The sequence below is a fragment of the Oncorhynchus mykiss genome, chromosome 15, assembly GCF_013265735.2.
Source record: "Oncorhynchus mykiss isolate Arlee chromosome 15, USDA_OmykA_1.1, whole genome shotgun sequence".
Lineage (NCBI taxonomy): Eukaryota > Metazoa > Chordata > Actinopteri > Salmoniformes > Salmonidae > Oncorhynchus > Oncorhynchus mykiss.
Window position 1 is genome coordinate 45008532 of NC_048579.1, and position 12034 is coordinate 45020565.

The 12034-nt window shown below is 41.6% G+C and overlaps 1 protein-coding gene across 1 annotated transcript in view; it reads right to left on the reverse strand.

Annotated features, from left to right (window-relative positions):
* The window catches only part of acadvl (acyl-CoA dehydrogenase very long chain), a 35375-nt gene that overhangs the window by 10798 nt on the left and 12543 nt on the right, over positions 1 to 12034 (reverse strand). Inside the window, exons 13-18 of the mRNA XM_021563322.2 lie at positions 10446 to 10508; positions 7789 to 7890; positions 7450 to 7547; positions 3846 to 3918; positions 3660 to 3732; positions 2027 to 2099 (exon numbers count right to left, since the gene is read on the reverse strand). Of these exons, the coding sequence (XP_021418997.1) occupies positions 2027 to 2099; positions 3660 to 3732; positions 3846 to 3918; positions 7450 to 7547; positions 7789 to 7890; positions 10446 to 10508 (482 nt within the window). The remainder of the gene's footprint in view (positions 1 to 2026; positions 2100 to 3659; positions 3733 to 3845; positions 3919 to 7449; positions 7548 to 7788; positions 7891 to 10445; positions 10509 to 12034) is intronic.

Genomic DNA, 12034 nt, shown 5'->3' on the forward strand with positions numbered 1-12034 from the left:
AAAAATTGGCTACTAAAATCATTCCAAATCTGATTAAAAGGCAAATGCAGTTTAGCGGTATAAGACGCTGGCTTTAGGACCATGTGGACTGCTCAGAGCTGCCGGGAAGGGTCTTTGCCTGGCTGGCTAGCTTTAGGACCATGTGGACTGCTCAGAGCTGCCGGGAAGGGTCTTTGCCTGGCTGGCTGGCTTTAGGACCATGTGGACTGCTCAGAGCTGCCGGGAAGGGTCTTTGCCTGGCTGGCTAGCTTTAGGACCATGTGGACTGCTCAGAGCTGCCGGGAAGGGTCTTTGCCTGGCTGGCTGGCTTTAGGACCATGTGGACTGCTCAGAGCTGGCGGGAAGGGTGTTTGCCTGACTGGCTGGCTTTAGGACCATGTGGACTGCTCAGAGCTGGCGGGAAGGGTCTTTGCCTGGCTGGCTGGCTTTGGGACCATGTGGACTGCTCAGAGCTGGCGGGAAGGGTCTTTGCCTGGCTGGCTGGCTTTAAGACCATGTGGACTGCTCAGAGCTAGCGGGAAGGGTCTTTGCCTGGCTGGCTTTGGGACTAGCACATCGATACAGCTGCGGTGAACATCAGGATTTTTCTCTTAAAACAGTGGAGAGGTAGAAGACCGCTCTCGTAGAAAGCATGGCTAGGTAACTGCTATTTTGACCTGACATGAAACTAGAATCTTTAACTACTGGGTTAAAACCATTTTTTGTTCACCTAAATTGCAGGAATAGCACCATTTTGGTGTTCAGAATCTGATAATATCAGCATGTAGGATGGGACATAAACCTACATTTCAATGACGCCTAGTTACTTTACCCTGCCTTCATGAACATATCTACCTCATACCCCTGCACATTGATCTGGTACTCCCTGTATATAGCTCCACATGGATCTGGTACTCCCTGTATATAGCTCCACATGGATCTGGTACTCCCTGTATATAGCTCCACATGGATCTGGTACTCCCTGTATATAGCTCCACATGGATCTGGTACTCCCTGTATATAGCTCCACATGGATCTGGTACTCCCTGTATATAGCTCCACATGGATCTGGTACTCCCTGTATATGGCTCCACATGGATCTGGCACTCCTTGTATATAGTTCCATTATTGTGCATTTTATTCCTCGTTACTATTTTTATTTCTTTTTTACTCTGCATAGTTTGGAAGGGCTCATAAGCAAATATTTCATTGAAATTCGGCAAATGTGACAAATACATTTGATGACTAATTTCTCTGAACAGAAAAATAAATTCACTGAGAAAACATTACATGGGATGAAGAAACAATACTCTTGAGCCACAGCTCCATACTACATGTCAGACACAGAGAACTGATACTACATACTCGTTGTTGGGGTGAGATTGGCGGGGGTGTGGCGTGATTCCTCGTCTAACTCATTGTTAAACAAAAAGCTGTCCAAATAGGATGTTAGGTACTATATTTACCGAATATTATATGATTCCTATAAATTAAAAACGGCCAATTTGGAAGCACTTAAACAGCCTAAAGGAAAATTCCACACCAAAACTATATTTTTTGGTATTTGTTTCATTAGTCAATTGTTGATGTAGTCCCAAAATGTTTTGCATGTCAGCAATAAAGATCTATACCTTTCAAAAATACAGAAATTCAGCTGGTATGATGCTGCAGATCTTGATGGCTGACATGCAAAACATTTAGGGACTAACGAAACAAATAACAAAATATAGATTTTTGGGTGGAATTTTCCGTTAAATTTCTCAGAGATCCGACTATATTTCAACAGAATAATGATGCAGGAATGCCAATCTCATTTGTTTCTAACAACAAATTATTTCAGAGAAATCTGAGATGGTGGGTGTGGAAATCCTCTTTCTTGTGCTTTTTGAAGTGGAACGACCCATTGGGTAAGAGTGGACCAGAGGAGCAGCGTTGAGGTCACAAAACCAAAAGAACATGCCATACAGTAGAACAACACCAGACAACATACAGCTTCTAATACAGCATTTCTACAAATAAAAACATGTTTAGTAAAGATCAGTATTACCTGGACAGGACAACAACCATAGCATACAGGTCAATGGCACTGTCTGCCACTCTCTTCAGCACAAACTGCTCATCTGCAATGGAGAGGAGAAATAACATTACAATACAACCATATTGGCCATTAAACACTACCCAGCTAGCACATAACGTTCTGAGAACCATATGTTTCTTAGAGCTTGGTCAGAGCGTGTTGTCCTATGGTTATTTTACATACAACCTTCCCACAACGTTCTGGGTATGGTGCAGGATACCCGGCTAGCAGCATAACGTTTTCTACAGGTTTACTCATGGCTCTATTTTAAAAAAGGCATGTTCTCAGAGCATTCAGAGAATGTTAAGAAAACGTTCTTCTGTGGGAATTTAGTACTTCTGCATAACGTTCTGCGAGGGCATTTTGAAGTTAAACCTTACTAATGCTTGTGTACTGAAATATCCGTCTTTACGCCTAGGCATTGGGCTTGAGATTGTCAAAGAAAATAACTTGATAGATAGAGAAGTGTGTGTGTGCATTAATAAGAGGCCTGTTCTAACTGTTCTGTGTGTGTAGAATGACCATGATATCTGGGCGCTCAGCCAAGAGCTGACAGAAACTAACTGGTTCCTCTTAGCTTAACTGAAGACAGAGCCATGTTAAATTAAAAGTGTTAAATTCTGCACACCAGTGATAGAGCTATTGTTTGGTTTGGAGCCTGTTTCTGGGCGAAAGATTCATAGTTTGTGTGTGTGACCAGTGCGACCATACATCATCTGGGCCGACAGTCAAAGGCACTTGCTTGCCCAGCTTGGGGGAATCGTTGAGCTACTGTTTGAGGTAGTATGTCTGGAGTGACTTCCTGTCATTCTGGCCATATTGTCCTCACTCAGTTGCGACAGACTGAGGCAACCTTTTCACCCAGTTGTCTCCACACACACACACACACACGCACGCACTGCAAATGCTTGCATTGGGTAGCTTGACTAAATAAATGCTCCTGTACTCTTTGTACAGGGGACTCTCACTCCATTTCACCTGTGTGGGTGGTGTGACCAGCCTCCTTATTATAATAGCTTTATTGATTTTGCCTATCCTCATTATTAGTTAAAAGATAGAATTTCCACCATCATTTTCTGCAGGTTTCCTCATGGTTCATTTTAAACTCAAACATTCAGAAAACTTCCCATAACAAAAACAAGAAAACATTAGTAACGCTCAAATAATGTTCTAAGAATTATTTAAAAACATATATTCCATTTTGAGCTTCAACAAAACATTTCTCTATCCTCTCACTTGTTATGGGATCTGTTTGAATAGACAAATGTACAGCTTTGTATCAGTAAAATAAAATAAAAATATTATATTTAAAAAAAAATGACATGCTACCTTCATTCTGGTTCTCATAACCTCCCAGCAACCTAAAAATGTATGCTCCCAGAACAGTCGAAAATGTTTGCTTCCGTTCTCAGAGCTTTTAAAAAACATTTTGTTTTACTAGTGTCAGGAAATGTATGGCTTCGTTCCCAGAACCAATGGGGAAACAAAAACCTACGTTCCCACAACTTTAAAGGATCCAAATGTGCTAGTTGGGAATCCTTAAAATCAGGTTCACACATTTAGTTCTTCTTAGGTAGGTTGGAAGTGTATTATAAATACTCACGGAGGATGTTCTTGCCGTGTTTGAGCAGCATATCCTCAACAGTGACTCCAAAGTGCTCGATAGCTTTAACAGCCTGGAAGAAATACAGACGTCAATCAACTGGGAGTCTTAGACTTACGGTGACATTATGGCATGGATGGATACATACAGCCACAGAGGTCAATGCAAGCTTTGAATCTCTCTCACCAGATTTCCACTGTGAGACAACTCCGGATGGACTGATCCCTGTAGAGTGAGCCCAGTGCTCAGACCTGCCGTCCTGGATAACAAGAAAGAGACAGATGGTTAGGGAGGGTCCAAGGATTTTTTTAATATATTTTTTTTAAATATATTTTTTTTAATTGGTCGACCAAGAGTTGTCTGTTCTTTCGACCAGTCGATTGGTTGTCATTTTAAAACATGCATTTTTCCATATATTGACACATCCTATGTGTTTGAATCAAATCAACTATATTCACTGAGCTTGTCTGATGATTTAGGCACACGGTTTGATGTGCTTAAATGTCCGTTATTCCAGAGGATGATTCAGACAGGACTAGTATTACTGGAGAACGCTGGTCATGTAATTATTACCCCAGAATGTCCGTTATTCCAGAGGATGATTCAGACAGGACTAGTATTACTGGAGAACGCTGGTCATGTAATTTTACCCCAGAATGTCCGTTATTCCAGAGGATGATCCGGACGGGATTCGTTTTTTTCTTTATTTTTTCCCCAGTTATGAAGGAAGCCGGGAGGTTTTTAATTCTAGGCGTGAAGATAAAGTATTTCAACATGTCCAGGTGATAAGGTAACACTGAGAACTCCAGCTTTTCCCCCCCAAGTTTCTAATCCATCTCTCCTATCGTGTCCCCATCATATTTGAATTGAGGAAGTGTGATCATAATCATTAGGATATTTTTAGCGAGCTGCAGTATGTCCTAAATTCCCCCAGCCTTCAGATGCGAGCTAAACAGTGCAAGTGCACTTGAGATGCATTTTAAGGCTATGGATGACAAAGTTATCATTTCCAAGTGTTTAGGTCAGTTGTATGCTGCTTTGCCATCTATTAACAGCAAGGGTTGCATTAATTAGGCTCAGTATTTCTTACTGATGCATTTGGTAATATTCAACTGAAAAGCACACAACAAACAAAAGCATTCACTGTAAAAGTTGATCAACTCTATATGAATGGCCTACATGTAGCCTATGCGCAGCACTTAGTTCAATTTATCCAAATCAGTTGTTGTTTTCTTGTGAAAACCGCAAGCAACACCTGTCAAACGAAGGCATTTCTCTGAAAACACAGGGATGTCGATTCACACGGGACTAGTATTATCAGAGGACCTTGGAGTTCGCCAAACAAATGGTGGTTATTCTGGTTGGAAATTTTACTCTCCATAGGAGAGACCAAAAAAATAAAAAAATGACAGTCCAAAAGGTGTAGGTTCGTGCTTACCGAGGTGTAGCCTACAGCTTGTGTAACCGATGTGAAATGGCTAGCTAGTTAGTGGTGGTGCGCGCTAATAGCGTTTCGGTCGGTGACGTCACTCGCTCTGAGACCTTGAAGTAGTAGTTCCCCTTGCTCAAACACTCAAACAGGCAACAGAAGCAGGATCTGTCTTATTGCTGTAGATAGATATATATACACAGTGGGGCAAAAAAGTATTTAGTCAGCCACCAATTGCGCAAGTTCTCCCACTTAAAAAGATGAGAGGCCTGTAATTTTCATCATAGGTACACTTCAACTATGACAGACAAAATGACAAGAAAAAAAATCCAGAAAATCACAATGTAGGATTTTTAATGAATTTATTTGCAAATTATGGTGGAAAATAAGTATTTGGTCAATAACAAAAGTTTCTCTCAATACTTTGCTATATACCCTTGGTTGGCAATGACAGAGGTCAAATGTTTTCTGTAAGTCTTCACAAGGTTTTCACACACTGTTGCTGGTATTTTGGCCCATTCCTCCATTCAGATCTCCTCTAGAGCAGTGATGTTTTGGGGCTGTTGCTGGGCAAAACGGACTTTCAACTCCCTCCAAAGATTTTCTATGGGGTTGAGATCTGGAGACTGCCTAGGCCACTCTAGGACCTTGAAATGCTTCTTACGAAGCCACTCCTTCGTTGCCCGGGCGGTGTGTTTGGGATCATTGTCATGCTGAAAGACCCAGCCACATTTCATCTTCAGTGCCCTTGCTGATGGAAGGAGGTTCACACTCAAAATCTCACGATACATGGCCCCATTCATTCTTTCCTTTACACGGATCAGTCATCCTGGTCCCTTTGGAAAAAACAGCCCCAAAGCATGATGTTTCCACCCCCATGCTTCACAGTAGGTATGGTGTTCTTTGGATGCAACTCAGCATTCTTTGTCCTCCAAACACAACGAGTTGAGTTTTTACCAAAAAGTTATATTTGGGTTCATCTGACCATATGACATTCTCCCAATCTTCTTCTGGATCATCCAAATGCTCTCTAGCAAACTTCAGACGGGCGTGGACATGTACTGGCTTAAGCAGGGGGACACGTCTGGCACTGCAGGATTTGAGTCCCTGGCAGCGTAGTGTGTTCGGTCCCAGCTCTCTGCAGGTCATTCACTAGGTCCCCCCGTGTGGTTATGGGATTTTTGCTCACCGTTCTTGTGATCATTTTGACCCCACGGGGTGAGATCTTGCGTGGAGCCCCAGATGAAGGGGGATTATCAGTAGTCTTGTATGTCTTCCATTTCATAATAATTGCTCCCAAGTTGACTTCTTCAAACCAAGCTGCTTACCTATTGCAGATTCAGTCTTCCCAGCATGGTGCAGGTCTACAATTTTGTTTCTGGTGTCCTTTGACAGCTCTTTGGTCTTGGCCATAGTGGAGTGTGACTGTTTGAGGTTGTGAACAGGTGTCTTTTATACTGATAACAAGTCCAAACAGGTGCCATTAATACAGGTAACGAGTGGAGGACAGAGGAGCCTCTTAAAGAAGAAGTTACAGGTCTGTGAAAGCCAGAAATCTTGCTTGTTTGTAGGTGACCAAATACTTATTTTCCATCATAATTTGCTAATAAATTAATTAAAAATCCTACAATGTGATTTTCTGGATTTTTTTCCCCTAATTTTGTCTGTCATAGTTGAAGTGTACCTATGATGAAAATGACAAGCCTCTCATCTTTTTAAGTGGGAGAACTTGCACAATTGGTGGCTGACTAAATCCTTTTTTTCCCCAATGTATATAAACATGTATATGATTTATAAATCCAGGCACATTAACAGTTAGACTGTTGATTATAGACCTAATTATGTTGGGGTCTCCTCTCTCCTCACTTTTCTTAGACAATAAGTCAAGGGCTGTTTTGTCATCTCCTCATTCTGCTGCCCCCGCATATTGTTCTCAACACAAATATGCTGGTTACCTTTGTTAGTATTCACATAGCAACATGGTCTAGGAAAAGGCACCGATTCAACAGCGCACGGATGTGTTTCAGAACCGCAGACAGCGACGACTATCCAACGTGGAAGAAAGCGCATTTGTTTTCAAATATCCTTTTTATTATCATCGTTCTTATGTAATATATCCATATACAATTTCAGCAGCACGTAATGGACCGAGCCATCCCCACGGCCTCCACAATGGATCAGTCCACTCAGCTCAAATCAGACGGGTGTCTTGTACAACATGATATTTTTTGGTATTTGTTTTTTTTGCTACTGCTCGACTAGAGAGATCTCGGTCGACCAAACTATCGACTAGTCGACTAAATGGGGTCAGCCCTAGTGTGTTGACAAGTGGGCTTCTTAAACAGCGTGTTACACACTGACCTCTTGGCCCTCTTGGTGATCTCTCCAGCCAGCAGCCCAGCGTTGCCCAGAGGGTTCTTCAGAGCCTTCTGTAGAGACTTCAGGTGCTTCCCTGCATCCTGGAAACAACAGGAAGATCAATACCATTCACTCTCCATATCGCATACGGACATTGAAAACACCATAGGAATAGAATTACTACAACAGGGACATATATTGGGTAGATTGATTATGGCCTCCGGCCCACCCATCAAGTCAGACAGTGACTTGAATGGGGATTGCCGTTCTTGTAATTCTATTTCTACTTAAAAAACAAAGACAGTATGATCGTTCAGACAAAATAGGTGACATGTAGTGTACCTGGAATCCGTTGAGAGCCACAAACAGTCTGAGAATGTCGTTGGTTCCCTCAAAGATCCTGAAGATTCTAAGATCCCTCATCACCCTCTCTACACCAGAGCCCTGGATACAGACCACAGGAAACAGCCATAAGATGTCAGTCTTCAGGGCCTCCCGGGTGGCGCAGTGGTTAAGGGCGCTGTACTGCAGTGCCAGCTGTGCCACCAGAGACTCTAGGTCCACGCCCAGGCTCTGCCGTAACCGGGAGGTCCGTGGGGCGACACACAATTGGCCTAGCGTCGTCTGGGTTAGGGAGGGTTTGGCCGGTAGGGAAATCCTTGACTCATCGCGCACCAGTGACTCCTGTGGCGGGCCGGGCGCAGTGCGCGCTAACCAAGGTTGCCAGGTGCACGGTGTTTCCTCCGACACATTGGTGCGGCTGGCTTACGGGTTGGATGGCGCTGTGTTAAGAAGCAGTGCGGTTATATATCGGAGGACACATGACTTTCAACCTTCGTCTCTCTCGAGCCCGTACGGGAGTTGTAGCGATGAGACAAGATAGTAGCTATAGTAGCTGGATACCACGAAATTGGGGAGAAAAATTGGTAAAGTTCAAAAAAATAAAAATAAATAAAAATCAGTCTTCAAAAAGGCACCACTCCTAGTCACTCACAGTAAGCACACACACCCAGCATAAACCATTAGCACCTCTCTGTAGTCATGTCTACACACCAACAATGTCCATTGTAGTGATCTAAATCGATTTCTATGTAAGACGCTGACATTAAACCAGGGATGAAAGTAAGCTGGTACGCCGTACCAGTCGAACATGAGTCAATCACAATAGTTAAAACTAAAGATGCCAAAAAACGGTAGGCTATTATTTATCATTAGCCCATGTCAGTCGCATGAAACATGAGCGAATGGACTTGAAAACATGTAGAATACGCTCTAAAATGCAGTGGCTGAGACGCACGGACGGCAGATTCAGGTTACTTGTAATAAATGACAAATAAATGACAAGTCACTGAATTTCATTCATTAGATTTTTTTGTGTGTGTTTTGTAACAGATGTCTTTTCCATTCATTAAAAATGGCAGGTGTACAGTATGGTTGCAGGAATTGTTTTAGAGTGGACGAAAGCACGCAGGTAGGCAAGCTTACAGGAGCCTACTGAATTGATTGTTTGACAGCTCAAAACAATGTTTTAATGTTGTATAGAGCTGGTCTTCTTAAAAACAATCCTTATTAAGAGCCGTCATTTTATTGTGAGGAACCGCAGTTTTAAATAAAAAAAAATTCTGTTTCGTCCTCTTATGCGAGAGATCCATCAAGTTTATGACACATTAAAAAAGGTCATGCAGGCTTTATCTGGGTCGCAAACGATGGCTCCTCTATTTGGTTAGACATTGAGACTTATTTTTCTAAATACTCCTTACAGGAGCTTTTATTTTTCAGACGCTTCAAATCTGTAAAGGATCACTGCAATAACCCCATTCCACTTAACACTCAAAGCATGGAGGAGATCAGTTCAATGTTTTTTTGGGAAGGTCCAAACCAACCTCTGCTCTTTTCCCAATTCTTAACAGCCCAGATTTTGGTCCAGGATTGCTGGATGCTGGTTTTAACTTTTGACTTAATAAGGGCACAGGCAGACTAAATGATTTATTTGCTGATTTTATTGTCATTGGGTTGAGAAATACAGACCCCCAAAGCAGGACTTCTTCCTCTTTCTACAAGTAAGACATTATATTTTGAAGAGCACCACCTTAATTGACAATCCTGATGTGTCTGTCATTGAAGGAATGCTTTTTTTTACCCAGAAAGGAAAGTTTTTACCCAGAAAGTTTTATGATGCTTTAAGGTCCTTTTCTACTGTCAACACATAGAGGGTGAAACAAGTGTGGGATAAATAATTTTCTGTTACTATTGATGAAGAGATGGGGGAGGACATTTGGAGATATATTGTTTTAGCATCTCTATGCAATCGTACTAGAGCAATCCAGTTCAGAATAATACACAAATTGCATATATCCCCAGATCAGACATGCTTTTAGCCCCACTTCCTCTTCTCCTCAGTGTCTTAAATGTAAAACTGATACAGGCACCCGAACACATTGTAAAACAGATCAGTTCTACAAAGTATGGGGGCCATATTTAAATTATCTAGAACCTGATTTATCAGCTATTACGCTGCAAGGATTTTCTTACAATGGTGGTGGTGGTCTATTTGTTTCAGAATTACACTGTACGTTCCATGTGTTGGACCTAACTTCTTTCTTTAAACTGAGCTTTTGTGTTTAATTTCTGTCTGTATGTATTGAGAGATACAATGACGGAAACAGGGTGAGAGTGGTGGGGAGGAGGATATAGAGATATATATGCAGGTGTGTGTAAGTGTGCGCTGTTTTTTAAATCATCTCTTAATTTGGGTGGAAATTGTGAAATGAAAAAAAAAGTAACAATTATTTTCCTCCAGGTCCAAAGAGATCCTATTGAATTAATAGGAATTCTATATGTCATTCTATTAGGCCCATAAAAAAAGGGTTTTGTTCATTTGCATACCGGTAAGAAATTCTATCAATTTTCACGCCTGTATAAAGCACTATATTTCTATGTACGACACACACATAACCCCTCTCAACAATCCCAGCAGCCATCCAGTGACGCAGACTCACCTTCATGAAGCCCATTCCTCCCATGACCTGGATACACTCATCAGTCACTTCCCAGGCAGCCTCCTACACGAGAGAGAGACACAAGGTTAATATAGTTTTACATTTGTTTTTATTTCTATTAGTTAAGATTATTTCGCTTTACAAAAACATTTCTATTTCATTTTTATATTATTTAGTTTCGGTTTGAGTGTTAAAGGACAGAAAATAGCCAATGCGTGGGAGGCTAGGAGTTATTTATGTGTGTTATAGTTTGTGTGTTTTTGGGGATGTCACTTCCTGCCACTGTGGGGCAGTAGTGCATAAGGTGATGGGGCAAGCCACAAGTTAGGTTGGGTTTAAAGGTCGACTGAGTGAGATGACCTAGAATAGATGCAAAGTAAACAGTAGTAGCAGGTCAATTTCCGCAACAACCAGGAGTGTTGGAGCACGAGGCTAAACTTCTCTGCTGTTGCGGTCCTGTAGCAGCGTGGGGTAGAGGCAGATCCGATATCCGACCCTGGACCCGAGCGGGTACGAGTCCTAAATTCTGAATGTTTGAATGTTTGCCCGGCCAAATAGAATGTGTGCTACTCTCGCTATATCAGGTTTGATGCAAATTTTAAAACGTATTTATTTTCGTATTTATTATCATCATTTGTTTTATCATTAGGCTATAATCATGACTATTATAGATGTATTTAAGAATCAAAACCAGTTCTTTATATATGCAAAGTGTTTTGTTGAATTTTGTTGATACATTTATAATTGGCTAAATGAAGTTTGGACTGTCATTTTAATTGTGTGCTATGTTTAGTTAGAGATGGGTTAAAAATAGGGCTGTTGGAAAATAAATGGCCTTAGCAATTGCTGACATTTGTTGAGTTCTTTTGAGCCATTTTCATTGGCCAAATTAAGTTAATGTTGTGTTTGCCACAATCTAATAGAATTACCGGTAGGCCTATTGGGTTACTCTCACTCAAACCATGGAAAGGGAAAAACCTAAGGCGAGATACAAAACTTAATGACGCAATATAATAACCTGTCACTATTTTCCTTATAAACATTTAACTGACTTGTAGACTTGATATTAACCTAATAAAGTGAAGAAACCTTTGAAGGTTTCTTCCTCACTAACTCTCCAACAGGAAGAATGTTTTAGGCCCAGCAGCGTTCCAACTAACTCTCCGACAGTAAGGCGAGGAAGAATGTTTTAGGCCCAGCAGCGTTCCAACTAACTCTCCGACAGTAAGGCGAGGAAGAATGTTTTAGGCCCAGCAGCGTTCCAACTAACTCTCCGACAGTAAGGCGAGGAAGAATGTTTTAGGCCTGGCAGAGTAACTCCATTAATCTAACAATATAATGCTCATCTTTATTTATTTTTTTAAAGCAGATTGAAAATATGCAGATTAGCCTCCTTCTGAACACCTGACAAGTAGCAGACAGGTTGCTGGATCAAATCCCCGAGCTGACAAGGTAAACATTTGTCGTTCTTCCCCTGAGCAAGGCAATTAACCCACTGTTCCCCATTCAGTTGTACAGCTGACTAGGTATCCCCCTTTCCCTATAAAGAAATGCATGTCAGTGTTGGGAACATGGCGCTGGTATATCTA